The sequence below is a fragment of the Phasianus colchicus genome, chromosome 6 (assembly GCF_987193195.1).
Source record: "Phasianus colchicus chromosome 6, bPhaCol1.hap1.1, whole genome shotgun sequence".
NCBI classification, from domain to species: Eukaryota; Metazoa; Chordata; class Aves; order Galliformes; family Phasianidae; genus Phasianus; species Phasianus colchicus.
The window spans coordinates 16,824,913-16,846,861 of record NC_143441.1 but is presented as its reverse complement, the minus strand read 5'-3'; the positions used below and the strand labels follow the sequence as shown (position 1 = coordinate 16,846,861).

At 40.2% G+C, this 21,949-nt stretch overlaps 1 protein-coding gene across 2 annotated transcripts in view; it reads left to right on the top strand.

Annotated features, from left to right (window-relative positions):
• The window catches only part of LOC116227103 (ubiquitin-conjugating enzyme E2 E2), a 208,310-nt gene extending 192,549 nt beyond the window's left edge, over positions 1-15,761 (top strand). For both annotated transcript variants that reach the window (XM_090142578.1, XM_031590219.2), the window contains exon 6: positions 13,007-15,761. In XM_090142578.1, the coding sequence (XP_089998704.1) occupies positions 13,007-13,104 (98 nt within the window). In that variant the 3' untranslated portion in view covers positions 13,105-15,761. The remainder of the gene's footprint in view (positions 1-13,006) is intronic.
• The last annotated feature ends 6,188 nt before the right edge of the window (positions 15,762-21,949 follow it).

The following is a 21,949-nucleotide window of genomic DNA, read 5'->3' as shown; positions in this document are numbered from 1 at the left end:
GCGCTCTTTTCTTACTATGGAAAAGATCAGCAAGACCACTACTTCTTTTTTAAAATCTCCTTTATAAGATTACCTGTCACATCCTTTTTTCTTTTTTTTTTTCCTTTTTTTTTTTTTCCCAGAATAGATTTTAATCTATTCTTAGATTTTAATCATTCCTTAAATGAGAAAGATCTGACAATGTTGCTAATGATTTCTTATCCCTTTCAATACATTTTCTACTACTATTGTTGGTGATTAGTGTTTTTTTCATTTAAGGCAATGTGAGAGAAATTGAACTTCAGACATAATAGTGCCCAAACTTTGATGGCATTTGATTAAATAAGAGATGGACCAAAACCCAAAACAAGTGAAAAGGCTTTGTATGTCTGTATTGAGAAATAAATATAAAGGGACCTTAACTATCTTAAAATTTAAAGCACTTGTGAAAATGCACAAGTGATAAATGGTACAAATACAAAAGGCTACAATTCTTTTTGCCTCCAGTAAACATTTGTAGCTTAAGATAATGCCAATAGAGATTTCCTAAGGCCATTGCCTTAGAGAGAAGACAGGTGATTTAATGCACATGCATATTAAATCTTTGTGTGAACCAAGACCAAAAGAAGTCATCAATGTTAAATGCTTTATGACTTCTAATGTTGAAATAAAGCAGTTAATTACTTCAAATATATAAAACACAGAATACTTGTTATGCATATTTTCTTTGTTTCGTGCAGGTTTTGTCTAGCCAATACGGATGTCCTTAATTACACCACAGTCTTTGGAATGAAGTAGATACAGCACTTCTGGGCTTAGACAGTTCTGTTTCTGATGAGAATTATTCTTGTTTCCTTAATGGATATATTTTCTCAGTAATAGATCTGTTTATACTTAAGGGAAAAATAATTAACACTTAAAATTAAACAACTTCAGACATCACATCTTATCTGCATTTCTACAGTTTATTCTCTAATCTCACAATAATTTCATCTACTATCCACTATTCCAATTAGTACAAACAGCTGAAATCTCAACTGGAATAAACTGGCATCATTTTACCCCAGACTTTTTAATTGGACTATGTTCAGTTCTACTAAGTGTTGAAGATTTTTTTTGTTTCAGTTGGTTGGTTACTTTGGTTTTTCTCCTTTATGCCTTTTCTTACACGAAAGCTAAACCAGAAGGAAATGTATTACTGTATATTTCTAACTGCCTGTGAGGCACCTTCAGGACACTGATTCACACAACTATTTTTAAGCTGCTTCATTCTGTACTTAAAATACAATTATTCTTGCTTCACCATAGAAATGACACTGTTCCACATTCTTTAAGTTCCTGAAAAGAAGCCTGCTACATTTGGCTCTCTAGCAGATTCACAACAATGTAGAATCAGTCCTGAAAAGAAAAAAAGTTAATCCTGGTTATAAATATGTTAGCTGATAAATCATTTAGCCTCTCATTTTCTTGAGTAAGATTTTAGAAATTAGTATTCATGAGTTGTTCAGATTCTGCCTGCAGAGATGATTTACACTATTGCAAGATATATCTTTTTTATTATTATTTTGCATGGTTAATTTTCTGTATTATTCATCGGGGAGAAGGATACAGTTGTTGGGTTTTTACTGTTTTGCAGATCCATCAAAGGGAACAAATAGGACAAATTATGTGCTGCGTGTGTTTCAGAATCCCTTTTTTTCCATAGCAAATTAAGTTTGGGTGAACTAATTGGAGTAGGAGACTATTTCTTAAGTAGCAAAGTGTATGTTTTACCTGTCCCTAATTTAAGGGTGGACTGTACCATAAGATTTCATGTTCGTATTGGAGATACAGAAATAGAGTCTGATCTGTAAACTGTCTGCATGATCTGAACAAGGCTTAGGAAAACAGCCCTTCTCTGGATTGAAACATTTTGCAACTTAAAGATGAATTTGATTTTGAAAAATTCTCAAAGTCTGGAATCTTCAACACACAGTCTTTATAATGTAGATTAGATAAAGTGTCAAAGTAGTAGAAATAACTGTAAGACACAATATTAAACTAGCAGAAGGAATGGCCTCATTATCTTCCATGGATATTTTTGGCTCGAAGTTGTACATTTTTTTCCTAAATAACAGTGTTAGCACTTCATAGGTCAATGCCTAAAATTCCTTGGCAAATGGAATATCATTGAGCCAGGCACAACAATGGAATCAGTGTGATCCCTCACACAGGAGAGTATCCAAAGAAAGTTATTTAATCTATTTCTAAATATAGAATTGTCACTATAAATATCAAATTCCATCTTCATCCAGGGTTGCCATGTAACTTCATTGCAACTTATCCAGGAGCTAAAAACCTGCCTACATGATGGATGCTAATTATTTTGTTTAACCTGTTTTTCCCTCTAATCCCATTAGAACTTGTTTGTAATTAAGCTAATTATATTCATGTTCAGAAGTTAATTTAGAAATGGATAGTCCATTTGGTTACTAAAATGGGGTTATTTTCTCACTCACCTGCTGATTCCTCGGTCATTGCCAGAGCTAGCACCCTGCTCCCATTCTGCAACACACTGTGTCATGTCACTGATCAGCATCTGGAAACATTGCTCTGTGCAAGTATGCAGGTATGCCTGTGCAAGTAGGCCTGTGCAAGTATGCAGAATGGCACCTCGCCTTACATGCTTTAGTGAGCCATTGTGCACTGGTACAGCATCGTCCTTAGATGCCAAACATCCCAGCTTGCTATCACACAACCTGATTCAAATTATCCATGTCTGTAGTCCAGAAAAGCTTCAGATAGTCTGCCCCATCAAAAGCTTCAGCTGTGCCATACTGACAGAGCTCCTAAAAACTCTGCTTTCCAGGCATTTTCCTTCCAGTGCCTCTTGGTGCAAATGAGTCAGATACAGCCTGCAACCTCCTTCCTCATGTTTCTTTGCAGAATGGGAAGCATAGACAACATAAAAAGAGAGGGAAAAGAGAGGCCAGAATGTTTTGAGTTATTGGATAACAGTGAGAGGTGTGCTAATGCAAAGCACAGAGAAGTTCCTATTCCTGTTCCAAGAGATGTTCAACTCGCCAAGGGATTTCTGGCTCTGAACTATGACAAGGGAGTCGTATTGGCCTTGATAGGCACAAAATTCTTCACCAAGACACCTTTTAGTAAATAAAAGCCTTTTATTCCTTTGACATTCTGTGTGGGATTCCTAATAACAGTTTTAGATTTAAATAAGTTAAATTAATACCAAGATCTAAATGGATGAGAAGAATAAAATCAGATTATACCAAAATAAGCAGCATTCATAACATATGTAGGCTTTTCTAGTTACTCCACAGATTAATTGCAGTAAAGGAACAAAGACATAGATTCAAGAGTAGGATTCAGATGCATCTGACCTAAAATGACCCTGGTGTGTGTCTAAATCAAAGATTTTGGTACTGCTCATGTTCAAACCCTTCTCCTGAAAATGAAGATGCCTTTGAGATGTGTTTTCCTCTCAGCATCAAAATGCCACCAGAAGACCAGACAGTGCAGTGCCTGTGCAATAACACTCCCTCTCCTCCCTGTCACCTGGGAATCCACACAAGTTGGTGTGGACCAAATGGTTCTCTTGCAGAGTAATCTACCTGTGATTATAGGATGTCTATCACTATACGAAGCATGGTGATGGGAAATGCATTCACACACAACTGCTTTGTGTTTGTTTGGGGTGTTTAAGGGCCATAGGTCACCCCTTTGCTAAGAGCTGTTAATCAGTGGGAAGTGAGAAGACAGAAATCCGGAAGAAAACTGCTTCTTTGTTCTTTAAAATATATAAATTCTAAACATACCATTATTTATATAAAATATCTATTCCTTCCTCAGTAAATCTTGTAACAAAAAAAACATCCTCAGTATTTTTCTGAAAATATAGTTATCAAACTATGGATGCATACCAGTTACATTATGAATAGTAGCACTTTGCTAGACAGTATTTTGAGATCAGAGTGCTATCATTTCCTTAGACGCAGTGATCTTCCATGAGCTGACTGCATATTGTTATGTTTTCTGAAATTTTTATCAAGCCATGTACCATGCAGTGTCTTCCACATCAAGTTCTTAGTTACTAAAACTTTTTTATTAATTTTTTTACTAATAGCAACGACTGTTTCTCTATTGAATTCATTGTTATGAACAGATACTTTGCTAATGTATCCATGCTTTAATTTTGAGATGCATTCAAGCATCAAAGCAAAGTGTGTTATTTCAGAACTTTAATTGTTCCAGCATGCTGGCATTTCTAATAGGTGCATGTTCTTCCCTAATTAAAGACAGCTCTTCAAGATCAGTACACTGTGCCTCGTTGATCCATGATTGCCTCAGCTAACTCACAGTCAGCCACTGAAGTTTATAGAAACCCTGCTAAAAACAGCAGTCAGAAAAAAAAAAAAACCTTTACTCTTTAGACAAGAATGATTTCCCTTGGCAAGATCCAGGGATGAATCACTGCCAATGCTTCCCTTTAAGAGTCATGTTAGTAAAATCGGGCCAGATAATACTCCTTATTTCTGAAACATCTTTTTCTGAAGCAGCCTCATATTTCAAACAGATCTGTGGTAGGTAGCCTGACAGCAATCAAATGCAAGTCTAGAGAGGGATGAATTTCTCCTTCCATGTATCCAAAATGTTTTAGTAAGTGAATGTTTGCTGAACTGGATTTGCAGAGCTCTTTTATTTTTGAAGACAGGTAACATTTTCCTCCAGACATCAGTTTGGACATTGGAATTGAGTCATATATGCCTTAATATTTGTCTGACAGCTTCTCCAGACCCCATGTGAACGAAGAAGTCAGATGTGTTTCTGATGAACCGGGCCAAACCAGCCTGTAAACCATTGACACAATTCTACAGAGCTCAAGTCATATCTTACCTTTTCTTTACAACAGATCTATTCAGTCACATTTACCACATCATCCAATAGCTTCCAATTTTTAGTACTTATTCTAAATATGTGGTGTGACAGGGAAGCATTATCTCAGTTTCATGGGTGAGACATTAAAGCTCTGCTGTAAGACCACTTAACTTTCTTAGAGTCATCATAACAACTTGCAAACTGTGAAGACTATGGAACACTCCAACATTTCACATCTTTTAAGCAGCATGACATATTAGTTTCCTGGTTTCTTGGCTGTAGCAGAAATGCTAAGTCACAGCTTGAACCACTGATTGAACACCTGGTATGAAGGCAGGGCCAACCCAAGGGAACTCAGGTGCACACAATGCATCTGAGTCACTGGAAGGGGAGGAGCCAGGATCCACCCCTTCCCAGACCTCATTTAAGGGTTGGCAGTGGAAGTAAGGGTATCTTGCTGGATGTTCCTATCTACCTGAGGTCTTTTAGAGGTAAACAGTTTTTTTTTTTTTTTTCATTTATTTCTGTGTCCACAGCAGCTGCGTTTGGGCTTGTCTTTATTTGCTGCAGCCAAAGACTTTCCCACCCCACTATTATCACTTTACTTTCCATCATATTATGGTGCTACACCTGTCCAGCCACGTATCTTGGCTATCCAACAGACTAGGACTTCAGGATCTTCTGTATTTTTTTTTTTCTCTTTCTTCACCTGTTCTGATTTTTTTTCTGAGGAGAAAGCTTTAGGTGTATAGTTAGAGAGGTAACCAAGAACTGGATGACTAAGTATGTACTGGCAAATGCAATTCAGGAAGCCTAGTACAAAACTATAAGTCTCCTTTAGCCCTGCATTGGCATAGCGACCACTAGATTGACGTAGCTATGTTGGGTTCAAAATTTCTGACAAATGTAGACTTAAAAGTTATACAGTCTCTAAGCCACTGTATATACCACAGTTTTCTATTAGTTCTCTAAACCTGGATGTTGTTAGTGTAAATGTTGATATCTGGTGAGACTGTGTCTTAAGTTCTTGTGCATCTGTCCTTTACTCCCTTATTCCCTATCTTATTCCTGGAAAGATAGTCCTGGGTTTTAACTGAAAATGAGAAGTGAGGCAACTAAGTCATTCTTTATTTCTTCTGACTCCAACACATTAGATCACTGTATTTCTGAGCAGATCATGTCACACGTATCTTATTGCATCTCTTGTTATTTTCCTTTGGTGGGAGGAACCCTTGAAGGTCATATGGTTGCCTGCTTCACTAAGCTATATCAACCATAGTTGAGCAGCCTAATGAGGTATGTGAGCTGTAAAGCAATTCCAGAAGGGTTGTTTTAATAGTTTAATATGCTGATGTAGCCTATATGTATTAGAACTCTTCTGTTGAGATGTGACTAGTCTAATCTGCACAACTAACTCCTGAAACAAGAAGCAGAATTAGTTATACTCTGTATCATATGATTTCTGCTGTAGATAACAACTGCTAAAATGTTGCTTCCTAGTAAACATGAGATTTTTCTTGAATTTGTTCCTTTTTCCTCCAAGGATTACTTTTTCCTTTGCTGGAACAACTCATTTTGTTTTCCTTTTTTTAGTGTTTACTGACCTGATCACTTCATCATTCTTCTGTACAGTTTTCAAAGAGCCTTGTAGATGGATAAATACATTAACAATGGATAGCTGGAACTGTGATTTTTATGAAAGTCAGGAATAAATTCTACTTCTGCTTGTAGGGTGTGTAAAGCAATCCAGAGCCCTGCTACTGCTCTTTGTTCTGCCTTGAATCAGTCTGTTGTTCCAGTCTATAAGCGTGTGTTGATCAGACTTCCAACTGTGAAGCCAGTTTTATTGCCACACAAACAGGGATTAGTGCCATGCTGTACTCATTTTCACTTGTCCTCTGGTTTTTCAGCACTCTTTCTGAAGGTGAAAGGTTAGTGGAGTAATTCAGTGTCCCACTTCACCTGCCTCTTCCTCCAAAGAATTACTTAGTCTATTATTATTAATGATAGCAAGACAGAGAGCAGCACTGCTGCTGTAAGATCACTGAAGGATCCTATGATGCATTTTGCATACCTCATTTTCCACATCAAGACACACAGCATCCTTGACATGTTCTTCTAGGAGTTGATTAAGTTTAAAAGAGATGACATGTGGCAAACTATGGAAACCTCCTAAGGCAAAGTGACACAGTGAATAAAAATTACTCACAAACAGTTCATTCCTTCTTAATCCCTTTCTCTTGGAGTTTTAAATTGTTCTATGACATATTTGGTATAGCACACATCATGCTTCTTCTGTCTTCAGTTTTCACTGGCTAGTCTTCCTATGACTGGATGCCACTGAAAACAATATGAGAATGTAATTAAAGGTAAAATTTTTTTTTTTTAATTAAGTCTATTTCTGGTGTACATCAAACTGTCAGCATTTGCTGTTTAGAAAACTTGTGTTTCAAAGGACTATTAAGTTCCTTTTTTTTTTTCCCCTGTCAAGCTTAATTTTATTTTTTTAGTTTGGCTTTTGGGACCTGTTTTTTTTTTCAAGATTGGTACAATATTAAAAACAAGACAAAAAAAAAAAATTGTATTGAGATCTTGACTTGCACTGCAAGTCATTGTAGGAATATATACTGTCCTGCACTGCTGTTGGCACCAAAATCACCAAACAAACCATAGTTATTGAAAACATGAACTTGCTTTCATTTCTGTGTAGCCAATTCTACATATCTTGCTGTACAAAGATGATTCCAAGGCAGCTATACTGTAGGTGACATAGAGAGCACCTGATTTTTTTTTTTTCCTTAGGCTTTGGAAAAACAAGCACTCCCAATTTTTGTTTGTTTCAAAAAGCAATGCAACAAAATACTTGTGAAAAGAGGCAGCTCTAAAAAAAACAATCTGGGTTCCGTAAGTCAAAAATTCTTCTAAATATGTAACAGAAGTCCAAGTAGCTTAAACAAAACAAGCAATTTTTTGTTTTGTTTTCTTCTACATTTCACACAGCTGGCTCAAAGGAAAGCAGATGTCATTTTTGGTGACTGATGTTTCAGTACAAGTAGTTTCACAGAGTGTCTCATAGTTCTGTTGAAGGAGTACTATATAGTCAGAACACAAAGACCTTTCAAGTTGCACCTTACCTTTGGAAATTCCTCCAGATTAATTCTGCTTCATCAGCTGGAGGCCAGTTCATCAGAATTCCCTGTGATACAGAGCTGAAACTGTACCTGGACAAAAATACATATATATATGTTGTAAATATTTGGCTGAAGAAACTGAGACTTCTATATGGTTGTGGTTTTTAGTTTTTAAGGTGCCCCAGAAATCTTTTTGAGAACTCATTTATGATGGTGTAATAACTGGCTCCATCAGCTGTTGTCTATTAAAACTGCAAAATACTGCAATTGAAATATTATTCTTTTATAAGTGCTCGTAAATATACATAATGCATACAAATACCCATAATGTACATTTTAAGTCTAAATGTCTCTTTAACCATGTTGGCACTAACAATTGGAATTTCTTTGCATATTGTGTGGCTGATGGAGAAGAGACATTGAAATCAAGCTGTTAAATACACTCTCATATTTTTTTATTTCACTAGAGTATGTTCTCTGTATTTTTAAAACAGCATTGAAAAGCCCAGGAGATGAATTCTGCTCTGAAATTGCTATTTGCTGACATAGAAATAGCTGTAAAAATACAAGCAGGGAAAAATACAGTATAGCAATATATTTTCATTTATTTTGGAGGAAAGTAGTTTTAAAGAAGAATTATAGTCTGTCTTCTGAATGATAAAGCAGTATAACTAGCATTAAACACAGCTGAAATTTTGTAATGACCAAACCTCAGCTCATTGAAATCCCCAATAGCATTAACTCCCCAGAATTGGGCTGTAAATTTGATTAGCTTTACAACAGATATGAGACACAAATGTTCTTCCTTATACAGTCATATTAAGTGGCTGCAAAAGAAGATCACAAGTCATTACAGAGCCGCATATCCAACATTTAAGTGAGGCAGGAACTCCAGCTCTCTAGCTAAGTGCAGCACATATTTGGGAAGCTGGAATAACAAAGAACAACTCTCTGGCACCCTGCAGGCTGGTGTGTCTCTGCTTGGCCACAGGACAGGATATCACACCAAGGACACAGCAGTTCTCAAGCCAGGCGTGGTGCATCTGGTGACCTGAGAGGTCCCAGTGTATGAGCATCCTGCCATGCTAGTTGTTGCCCAAAGTTTGATTGAGTTCGTTTCTGTAAGGGCCCAGGTTTCTGAGAATGACATTGCCAGAGATTGTTAGTATTCCCTGTAACAAAGCTTTGTCCCATTTTTGTCTTAATTTCTGTATATTTGAAAGGTAGTTGGTGCTGTTACTAATCTATTGTGGCTTTATTTTTGTTAATTTCACTAGGTCATTCTGATAATGTATTTCTGATGTAGCTTTATATTCTGAACCCTGTTTTTCATTTTTGTTTGGACAAAGCCCCATTTGGAGTGGATTTCTGAAATGGCCCTGATTCACTGATGAATCACACTACTTCCAAAAAAAAAAACTAGAGCAGTTTACTAATTATGGAAACAAATTCCTAACATTGAGAGTAAAACAGATATATACAAATGGTAAACAAGAAACAGTGTTATAGTAATGAGAAACATGGGGAAAGCAGTTCTAAGAATCCTGAGTATTCCTTTTTCTCTTTCAATTATTTATGCAGCAGTTGTTTTATAAATATGTATTTTGTTGTATTGATGGATATTTTTACAATATTCCTCATTTTATGCAGCCCAGCTAAGAACTGGTCTGTATTCAACTATTTCCTACTCTGAAGGGATAGTTTTTGAGTTTCTCTTTTCAAGCATTTTGAACACTATGGTCACAGCCTATGCAGGATGAAGTATTTGAAATTATTTTAATTTAGTTTGTCTGATTATCTGAATTTTATAGCCTGTCCCCATGAGGTCTGTAAAGATGCCAAGTCATGACTCATTGAGTGTTACCAGAATTGTCTGTCTGCTTGGGCCTGCTATACAGCTGCTGCCTCCAGCAGGACAATGTGGCTTGGGCCTGAAGGTGCACAGCTTCATGCAGGAGCAGGAAAGGACCATTTGCATGTCTGGAATTCATGTGCCTGCTGTATGTCCACCGATGCAAATGCAGCATGCTGCATCAACATGGTCAGTGTGACACTAACAAGGTGACTGATGTAAAGTGAGATGTTTCCTCCTCACTAGTTGTCCTAGCTTCCCAAACAAAGCAGTTATGCCAGTTTTGTGGCTTTACAGGAGCTAAAATAAACTAGCTCTTCTAAAACCTGTTGAAGACTTCAATAAGAAGTCCTTATAAATAACTACATGTAATGACAACACAACTCAGCACTCTCTGACAGAGATGTGACATAGGATCTTCTCTGGCGAGAGCTATTCTGATCTTTCAGCTTGGTATCCCATCTAGCAATTACTAGGTTACTGTTTTGGAGGAGACTCTCTTTCCCCAGCTGTTTCACTCCCTTCCTTTCTTTACTCACACACTTGTCTTCACTTTGGTGATATGGTCATCAGCAGTACATGGATCTGGGTGTTCTTTCCACAGGAGAAAGCCCTACGTTACTGAGCTTCAGCTGATTTCACCACTTTCACATCAGAAACTGCTCTCATGGATTCATCCACCTCAAAAGAAATTGGCCACCCTTCTAGTGGCTGGGAGGAGCTGTAGGAAGGACCCAACTCCTTCCAGATACGTAATTGAAATATATCCTCATGCCCAAAAAGAAATATGGATAGAAACCCACATAAGTAATCTAAGGCTGGGGATGATTATGTAATACTCAGTACCCTTTCAGTTATCAGGGAAACTGATTTTCAGCTCTTATCTGAAAGACACTTCTATATAAACATTCATCCTGCACATAAAAACGTTTTCAGATTTGAGTTAATCTGTATTACACGATGTTGCTTTTCAATACACCAACATCAAGTTTTGAGAAGACCTTAGCTGCAGCCATTTAAATATGCACTAAATGGAAGGAAGAAATTCTTTACTGAGAGGACTGTGAGGCACTAGCACAGGCTGTCCAGAGAAGCTGTGGATGCCTCATCTCTGGAGGCTTTTAAGGCCAGGTTGGATGGAATTTTGAGATGGTGAGTGGCAATTCTGCCCATGGCAGGGGGCTGGAGCTAGATGATCTTTGAAGTCTCTTCCACTCAAGCCATTCTATGATTCTAAACCTCGCTAAGCACTTACCATGATCCAGATGACAATGTCATGATACTCTTCCAAGTAGTCATCACCAGCTGCCTCAGAGGTCAAAGCCCACCTTTCCTAACAGTATTGAAACCAACACATTCATCAAATTTTGCTCAGTGATTCCTTTTGAGCTCCACCCTTACTCTTTCTTTCTCTGTAGTTGCATGGAAGTTTTTCTTGGATCAGCGCTGTCAGATCTAGCCTTGAGCCACTGTAACCAGTTCCTTCAGCCTGGTCCCTAAATTTTTGCCAAGAGACATTTGGCACTTCTCTATTACCCAAGTTGCTCATTTACCCTACAGTTTGTTCGTGGTTGTTTGTAATGAGTTTTGAGACAACTTTGTACTCCTTAAACACTAGGAGGCTTCCAGAATCCTATTTGTTCTGAACAAAATCCTTCCAGTAATCCCATGTGATTCTTCTCTTTGGCTGCAGAGCCAAAGGTGATATATTTTCTATTCTGAAAATTTTTAAATGGATCTTAGCTCAGCTGTACCTCTTTGACACTCATGCATGTAAAAATAGCAAAGTCTGGGCCTTGGTGACCTCCTCTGGATATATTAAGATATTGAAGTTAAACATATGCATTAAGTGCTTGCAGGACTGAGACTATGGGGTCTTAGTATGCCACAGCTGCAGTGGTTTCTTGCCTTACTAATTCAGAAGATGCAAACTTAGTATTCAAATCATGGGCTCTTCCTGAAAGTACGCTTTCAAAGCAAAGTATTTTTTCATTAGGTATTATCTGCTAATATTCAGTTATGTTGGCAGCAAGTCATTCAATTGATTTGGCTAAAGCAATGTACTTATCCTATCATAAACGCTTATCATCAACAAACAAATAAAAACCTGGGATTGACTTTGCCAACAGCTTGACATCTCTCCCTGGGAATCCTGGTGGTTAATAATGCTGTGCAAACACAACACTCGGGTTACGACTGTACTGGGGGAAGCTGACATTCGTATTGTTCAATGGCACCATCTTCAGTCAACTGCAGAGCTGATTATTAACTGGCCCTAATAAGGAGTCATGTGCCTAGCCTAAGTCAGGAAAAAAATGTATGTAAGTACCGCAGAACTGACATGGTGTGGTGATACAGGAAATTTACTGTTTCAGGAGGACTACTAAGAGTTTGGGTTCTCCAAAGAGGAAAATCTCTCTACTGAAAGGAGAAAAACATTGATTACTCTAGGAAAGTCTTTTTTTGGTTGGTTTTTCTTAGAGGGCTAGCTTGTTTTATTTAATTAACTAGACAGTAATTTGTAGATCCAGATTAAAGACAACAGACTTTTTCTGGTTATTTCTTCTTTTTGGAAATACAGAAGTAGCTATAGAGGACAGAATCATGAAGCATTCTGGACACGTGAATGCTCAACAAAACCTCACAAATTGAACGCCAGTATTCAAATAGTATTCGTTGCCCTCATTTCTGACCTTTCTTTATTCTTTAAAATACAATTGAAAAAAAAAAAAAAGAAAAAGAAAACAAAACCTGCTAATAGAATTGGAGCCCATCCTCCCTTTAGGTAGCAATATAGGTATCTGTGAAAGTTTAGTACCATAAATAAATGGCTTTTAGTGTTTTTATTCTTGTCATCTGAAATTCTTGCTTTTTCCATTCTTCGCTCAAACTAAAATGATTGGAATATTTGTTCATGAGGCATAATTTTAGAAAATGATTCAAGTCATATGTTTACCAGAAACTTGCAACTAATTGCCCCGCCAGCTCCTCCCCATGCTTTTGCTCTTTTCCTCTTGTATGCATGCATGCTTTCAAAATGAGAATAAAATATGTAGACATCTTGTTCTTACAGTTAAAGCTAAGAGGACAGAATAAATCTGTATCTGAGGACAGTCTTTTCTTCCTTCCAAGGCTGACAAGCATTTCATGGTTTGTGTTTCCTTTTCAGCTGACCCCCTGGTTGGAAGCATTGCCACTCAGTATATGACTAACAGAGCAGAGCATGACAGAATGGCCAGACAGTGGACCAAGCGATACGCCACATAGGAACCTCCTCTAGGATTTGCTGGACCTGTGCAAGCACATTCACTAAGTGCTTCAATAGCCCTTCCCTTCATTCTTATTTTTTATTAAATTTTGAACCTTTTCTTTTTTGTTTTGTTTTTATTTTTATTTGTTTGGGTTTTTTTTTGTTGTTGTTCTGTTAACTTGAAAGCTGTTTCCCTCAAATGTAGACAGGGAATTTTGGTTATCAGTGCAAAGAATGTTGGATCTGTAATAGTATAGAGCTTTGTCACGAAGCTTTGTATTAATGTGTGTTTTTTTTCTTTCATGTGTTTTTTGGGAAAACAAACAAATTCAGAATTATATCTCGTTTCTACTTAAATGTAGTGTTTAGGGTTATTTTTTTGTACTGAAGTCTTTAATGGTGGGTGCATGCTACTGGGAACAAGTTTTGTATAAAAGCTTAAAATCAAGAATCACTGTGCATTACTAAGACTGTGTTTATCACTAGCCTTCTGTTTCCCACACAAAAGGCTATTGCATTGAACAAATTAATATGTATTTTGATTTACTTAAAAGAAAAGTGCTTGTAAATTTCTTAGGGACCTGCCACTTTTGACTGTGGATCAGTTGATGTACACTTGTATTATTAAAGCACTCAATAAAACACTGTGGCTGATAAATGCACTTTTTGCAAGACGGTGCTTTCGCGTTTGTGCAGCGTAGACTGCACAGCCCTCACACAATATGACTGCAGGTTAAGCAATTATTTTTAGACCTAAACTATTCATTTGTTCTTAACAGTATCTTTCTTAACTTAGAATTTTCTTTGTTGCGCGTATCTTTTATATACAAACATCTTCTACATTTTAAGGCCATTCTTTCACATGCCGGCGCTCAGCTCGGCTATTCTGAAGCCTCTTGCTGTATCTTTTGTACTATAGCTTCACTGTATCCATCTTGTTACTTTTTTAATGGTTGACTATAAAAATAGCCTTGCAATGAAAGCAGAATATTGATGATGATTTTATACAGCGGGCTTCGTTTTGCCTTTCTCCAAGCTCTTTAATTGTAAAAGCAACTGTTATTTGAAAAATAAATGAAGGTTTTCGATGGGAAAATTGAGCCCATTGCACCAATCATTCCCAGCACGTTCAAGGCAAGGGTATTTCTATTCAGATTTGACCTTCAGGCTAATTTTAGATATGCAGCCATAGAAGGAAAACTTCTCCTTGGCTAAGGAAATGCGTGGGTGTTGTGATTTAGAAAATATATACTGTGATGCTGATATCTAAATGTTCTTTGTGTTGCAATGGCATCCTGGAAAATCCCTGTCTCATATAATTAAATGTTACAGATGCCATATACAATCCTTGGCTGCCCTCTCTTTCTCTCTTTTCCTCTTATGTTTAAAGAAGATTTTATCTTAAGGAAGATACATTATAATAGGAACAACATAAAGATACAGGGAGACCCAATCCCATTACATGCTAACCCAAATCCAGCCTTCCTGGAAATGAAAGAAGTCAAGGTGACACCATAGGTCCCCTGTGGCAACCACTGAGGCACGGCATGTCCAGGCTGTTCTGGTTTTCCCTCAGCCATTTGCTCATAGCTGAACAGTCATACAGTTTGAATCTACAGGTGAGTTGTCTTCTACATGAAGAGAAGCTGAACAGTGATTTTGACATAGGGAGTATATGATAACTACTGCCTCAAGAACCGTGAGGATCTTGACAAAATAATCAATCTGTTTTGGTCAAAACAAATGGGGAGCCTTCTGGTGTCTGCATGCAAGATTTTGAGGCCAAGAGATCCCAGATACAGGTTTGAAAGAATAAAAGTTAAAGAAAAAAAAAATCGAAAGACAGACTTCTCTGATCTAGAACACCTTTTTGGAACAACCACTGTATGTGCTTCCCTTGGAAGATGTTTCCACCATCCAATTTACCACAAAGTATCTCTATATTCCTGCTGTAAAAATACAACAAAGGAGCAAAAGGATTAGAAGGACAACTACATCTTTCCCAGTAGAGTAACAGCATTACTTGTGCTGTTATCGTATTTGCTAAAGAGATTCATGCCATGAAAAACCTTTATCCCCTGAGACAGCAATTAATGACCAATTTCAGATTTCTTATGAATTACTGTAAGCGTCTGCTGCTCTGCAGTCTGTTTTTACACTCAGCTGAACAGAATGCAGTAATTTCCTAGGTACATTTGAAAAAGAAATGTTTCTACTAACATCTATTGTTTTGCCAAAATATAAAGAAGACATGAACAGAAGAGCCTATTCCACCTTTAATGATGCTGTAACTGAAGGACAGCTGAGGTACCTTGGTAGAGGAACTACTGAATGCTTCATAGAAGTCTGCTCCAGCTCACCTTCCTCGCTTATCAAACGCTGTGCAGTTCAGGCTTTCAGGTAGGTTGCCCTCTGTGTGAAGGTGAATGCTGGCTTTGTCATAGATGATATAAAACTACTTCCTTAAGAACGGTGCGGATCTCAAAGAAATAATCAGAAGACATCAACCCACATTCATTAAAGCAGATGCAGAGTCTTCTGGCATCTTCAGGAGCCAAATGTTTGCAAGTCTGGTCATAAAACATTCTCCTCTATTTGCAAATCTACTCTGTTTGCCTCCCAAGTAGTTTTTTTTTTTTCCTTCATCTGCTGAACCTGGGAAATGGAAAGCATTATTTGAGAACTGAGGGTGAAGAAAGGGGTGTACAAGCTCTGGAAACAAGGCTGTGTCACCTGGGAAGAATACAGGGATGCCGTCCGGACTTGCAGACGTGGGATCAGGAAAGCCAAGGCGCAGGCAGAACTGAACTTGGCCAGGGACGTGAAAAACAATAAGAAAACCTTCTACAGGTACATTGGCCAGAAGAGACAGGCCAAAACGGGCGTACCTACTTTGGTAAATTTAAAAGGAGAAATGGCTTCAACAGATGAAGAGAAAGCTGAGGTGCTGAATGAGTTCTTCACCTCGGTCTTCACTGGTGGCCAGGATTCTAGTCTTTTTCACGTCCCTAAGTCTTGCACCCCCATACCTCTATGTGGGGACCAAGGAGGTAAATCCCTCCCCACTGTAAGGGTTGAGCAAGTCCGAGAGTGCCTCCTTAGACTGAATGAGTATAAGTCTATGGGGCCAGATGGCGTGCATCCCAGGGTCCTGAAGGAGCTGGCTGAGGTGGTTGCTGAGCCGCTCTCCATCATATTTGAGAAGTCGTGGCTGTCAGGTGAGGTCCCGGACGATTGGAGGAAGGGTCACGTCACTCCCATTTACAAGAAGGGGAGCAGGGAGGACCCGGGTAACTACAGGCCGGTGAGTCTCACCTCCGTGCCTGGGAAGATTATGGAACAGATCCTCCTGGACAATATGCTTGATCACATAAAGAACGAGCACGTGATCCTAGATAGCCAGCATGGCTTCACCAGGGGAAGGTCATGCTTAACTAATCTTGTGGCCTTCTATGATGGAGTGACGGCATTGGTGGACGAAGGGAAGGCAACTGATGTCATTTACCTGGACCTGAGCAAGGCCTTTGACATGGTCCCCCATCACATCCTCATCTCCAAACTGGAGGGAAGTGGATTTGACGGGTGGACAACTAGATGGATAAGCAATTGGTTGAAAGGCCGCAGACAGAGGGTGGTGGTCAATGGCTCTATGTCCAGGTGGAGGCCGGTAACGAGCGGTGTCCCTCAAGGGTCTGTCTTGGGACCGGTGCTCTTTAACATCTTTATTAATGACATCGATGAGGGAATGGAGTGCACCCTCAGCAAGTTTGCTGATGACACCAAGCTGAGTGGTGCAGTCGATACGGTGGAGGGAATGGAGGCCATTCAGAGGGACCTTGACAGGCTGGAAAGCTGGGCTCGGGTGAACCTAATGAGGTTCAATAAGGCAAAGTGCAAGGTTTTGCACTTGGGCCGGAAGAACCCCAGGCACCTGTACAGGCTGGGGGGAGTTGTCCTTGAGAGCAGCTCGGCAGAGAAAGACCTAGGGGTCCTGATAGATGAGAAACTTAACATGAGCCAGCAGTGCGCTCTGGCAGCCCGGAAAGCAAATGGGATCCTGGGCTCCATCAGGAGAGGGGTGGTCAGCAGGGATAGGGAGGTGATTGTCCCTCTCTACTCTGCTCTTGTGAGGCCCCATCTGGAGTACTGTGTTCAGGTGTGGAGCCCTCAGTACAAAAAAGACATGGAGATTTTGGAAAGGGTCCAGAGGAGGGCCACGAAGATGATCAGGGGGCTGGAGCACCTCCCCTATGAGGACAGGCTGAGGGAGTTGGGTTTGTTCAGCCTGGAGAAGAGAAGGTTGCGGGGCGACCTCATTGCAGCCTTTCAATATCTGAAGGGAACTTACTCCCAGGAGGGGAGTAAACTCTTCATAAGGGCTGATAATAGCAGGACACGGGGAAATGGTTTTAAGTTAAAAGAGGGAAGATTTAGGTTGGATGTTAGGGGGAAGTTTTTTACTAGGAGGGTGGTTAGGTCCTGGAACAGGCTGCCCAGGGATGTTGTGGATGCCCCGTCCTTGGAGGTGTTCAAGACCAGGTTGGACGAGGCTCTGGGCAACCTGATCTAGTAAAGGTGTATGTTTGGTGGCCCTGCTAGGCAGGGGGGTTGGAACTACATGATCCTTGAGGTCCCCTCCAACCCAGGTCATTCTGTGATTCTGTGATTCTGTGAATCTTGCTGTTGTTGCTGAGGAGAAATGAGCCATCCCCAGCAGATTTCAGCCTGCCACCAGAGCCGCACTGGAAAATAATATCTTGGCATAGTCTCTTCTTCTTTTTTCCTCTACAAAAATGCTGCACATTATTCCATCCAGCTCTTGTTTTTCAGGTTCTCTGCAAATTTATCTCATTCTTGCTTCATCTTTTATGTCATATCACGTTCTAACTTTTTTAAATGAAGTCCACACACTGCCCTTCTGCAGCTGGGTATGAAGATCATTCAGGTGACACAACAGTATAACACGCTCAACAGCATAGAGTTGGCTGAAGCTGGTCTTTAAAGACATCTTACAGCTTTTGTAACTTCAGCTGCAATAACCAGTAAACACACATTGATTTTCCAGTTAGCACTGATAAATATCTCTGTAGCACATCCTTGATTTCAGCTGTGATGAAGCAGAATTCAGGGACCTCTCCAAACTGTATTCCCCCTTTCTTTAATCACTGAGATGGTTTTCACATCCCCGGTGCAACTGACTGGCTGAGTTCCCTCTCCAGAGCATAACAACATAGCTTAGTACCCCACAGTATAACATAGTACCCCAAAACATCCTGTATTTCCAGAGACAGTAATTGCAGACTGCTCCAGGAGTGAATTTTAGCAGCTCATAACATTTTTAATTACATGCATTGTGGGTGATTGCAGCCAAATGGTTACAAGCCATTAAAAACAGCTGCTGTGCTATGCATAAAGCAGGAATAATTCCTGCTCAAAAATCTTGCTGCAGGTTTCCAGCTGTGAGCTGCAGGTAGGCTCCTTGTGGTGCTCCTCTGAAAGCAGAGGGTGTTGCTGGCCCAGCACACCCTGGGTGGGGTGTGGGCTCTCAGCTGTTATCTCAGCTCACTGTTACAGAATGCACCAGGCTCATGGCCATTTAATCTCTGTCATTAATCCCTCTGACTCACTTCTCTTCTCAAACGCCCTCTCCTCTTCGGCTGCTTTCTTCTGCTTGATCGATTCAGTACTCTCAGCTGAAAAACCACCTTAAATACTGATCCCAGTTCAAACAGCTCTTCCTGAAGCTGCCCAGGAATTTAGATTTCCTTCTTCCCTAATGACTATGCCCATAAAGTGCCCTAGGCCCCTCTGCTCTCCTTTCCCTGAGGCAGTGCTTCCTGCAGCAGTAAAACCAGATATAGTTCTCTCTGCGATGAGGATGCTATGGGGGGCTCTGACCGTATAGCAGTTCCCAGCTACTCCAGCTTCAACGTGTCCTGGGGCCCTTTTTCTCCTTCTCAGTTCTCAGAAATCTCTCTTCTCCTTTCCTTACAGCCAGACACCTTGCCCCAAGCCCAGGGTATTTTCCAGTGTTTTGTGTTTGGCATGTTAGAACAAGGACTTGGAATAACATTTCTGGCAACTCCCAGGTCCAACTGTCCAGCCTTGGCCACTGTGGTTCCCACAGAGCCACCTCTATGTGCTGGGTTTCTGTCCTCAGTTGCTCTCTGTCCTGGTCTCTTCTTCTTTTCCTTGCCTCTACAACACCAGTACCATATCTTGAAGTGCTCTTCTTTCCTCTCAGTGACAGCTCTGTTTGTGCTCCCGTGCTAACAAAACTGTGTCATGTAACTCTGGGCCTCCCAGAGCTGCAGATTTTGGGGTCTTAGAAGCAAGATAAAGCTCTGCATGAACTAAGTGCTTCCTCATTGTGTCACGCCTGGCACTGGCTGTAAACTAAATCACTTCTCCCACATGTCATTAGCAGTAATGAAATCCGTGCTGCCCTGCTTCCTTAGCATGACATCCATATGCAAATACATTTCCTCAGCTCAAAAGCTCTGCAGTCCCAGTAGCCTCCAGAAGCCTCTCCTGGGTCACAACCAGAATATATCTGGGGACTACTGGTTGCCAGGAAGTTTTATGACACCCTTAAATCCATCGTTCTGCACCCTCATTCTGTCATGAACTTTAATGGGGAGCTGCAGTACTGCATAGTAATGAAAAGGGCAAAGCAAAGCATCCTTTTCATGTGGACTTTAAATGTGAAAGAAAGTGGTCATGGGCTAATGCAAGACTGAGATAAAGACAAGGCTCCTAAACCACCCTAATCCCTTGCTAGTCCTAAACTGGGAAAAATCCTCTTCACCTAAGAATTAAGTAAAAGAGGTACTTTTTTCCTTAGGTTTTGCAGCGCCCAATCCAAAATCCCACTGTTGCAGTTGCCCCAGTAGTGAGCATGGTCAGTGTGTGCACTATTTCTGGAGAGGTTCTGTATGGACCTTCCAGTGGGCAGAGCTTACCCGCAGCCTATCCTCTCCCCCTCTGTCCCTTGGGAAACAAGGGCTGGAAGCATGCACCTCCAGTCGCTCCTTGTTGTCACTGCTCAGCAAATACACTCACACACAACAGGCATTTGTTGCTGCAGAATCAGTGCTAGGATCCCCTTTTGTGTTGCTGGTGACCTTGCGGTCAGGAAAAACAAAGGGTCACACTTCAGCTTCTGTGAAATGCCTCTTTTCTTTGCAGTTGACTCATGCCCTTTGTAAGCCCCTGAATGCAGTCTCTTAGCATGAATGGAGATCCTGCCACACAGATTTCAATACAGCCTCTCTCCTTTCTCGGATTGGCATAAACCGGGCAAAGAAAGCACCTTGGGCTGATGCTCTTTGGAAGCAGCCTGCCTCTAGGGAAGCGTCGATGCACTCTTGCCCACCTTTACTGCTACATTTACATTTCTGGTAGATCTCCTGGTTGCAAGAATCTTTCTCTTGCAATTACTGCTCAGCACCAAGAACCTGCATAAACATCTCTTCCTTCCTCCTTTTGACCACATGCTTGCCTTCTACTTCACCCCTACTCCTTCTGTTTTCCCCATCTCCTAAATCTGCTCTTCCCTTGAGCTTCAGCAACAAATCTCTTGCTGAGCCCACCAACCACCACCCACCACCACTCTGCCTCAGTTCCTCACAGCCCCTCACTGTCCCACTGCAGTGTGCCAGCATCTCATGGAGAAGGGAGCTGTTTCCAGTACATGAGATGGCTGCCAGCTGCACAAGGTGAGGAAGGAAGACTTATTTATGTTCAGTGGAGGAGAGGAGTACGTGATGCTGTCAGTGCTCAGCACATGGCACAAACGCCATGTCTGCAGATCTCCTGGCAGCCCAGTTCACAGCAGCACTGCCCGCTGGTCTTGTAGAAGGAGTTCTGTAAGTAAGAGGAGAATGGTTTGTATTAAATGCCCTACATGTTGCTTATCTAATAAATACAATGAAACTCTTCAAAAAAAATCTGTGTTCAGTGATAACTTCATCTTCTTTTATACAGGAATGTAATTGTGTGAATTAAAAAGTCTGTACAGTTTCCTGTTCTACGTTATTATTTATTGTCTGTCTGCTACCCCTTGCTGCAGTGTTAGAAGAAAATCTTCCTGAAATCTACTTAGAATTTCCATCCTTATTGCAAAGCAGCAAAAATAATCAAAACCCGCTCCGTCATATCAAAGTAATCTAATCAGAGTGGCTCCCAGAATTATTTATATACATACATTCTTACGATAATTTAATAATTGATATGCTTAAAGAAATAATCTTATTTTCTTCTATTTCATAATATACAGCATGAAATGCTATATTTCATTACTCTGTAAACTCTATCTATTTCAAATATAGATTTGAATAACTTCAATTGAAATTTTCTAGTGAAAGGACACGCTGCTGCTTGCGCAGTGTAGTACTGTCTGCGCTTGTCTTCAAAAATATAATGTTATTTGCAACGTTTTTCTCTCAATTTGTACACAGTATTGAGAAAAGTCTGCAAATGAGAAATGACATCTGGCCCTTGAGCCGTGCTAATGCTGTGGCTATTGCTGCGAGGTGTAATAACTAAGTCTGATTTTTCACAGAGTGGCACTCTGCCTCTGGAGGCAGAGAACAAGGGATGCAGTCAAAGCCCGAGAGGAAATGAGAAGTAAAATAATTACAGAAATACACATTGCACTCATGCGCTGTACATTTCCTCCTGTCATCTGTACATCCTGCAGCATCCCCCTCAGGTCAAGACAAACCCTTCTAGCTGCAGGCTACCAAACCCTTTTAGCAAAATATACTGGGATTTGCTTCTGTTTGACAGCTTTGCTTGGCTCTTGCTGGGCACCAGGCCCACAGCTGTGAGGAACACATCACTCCAGTCCCACCAGCACCT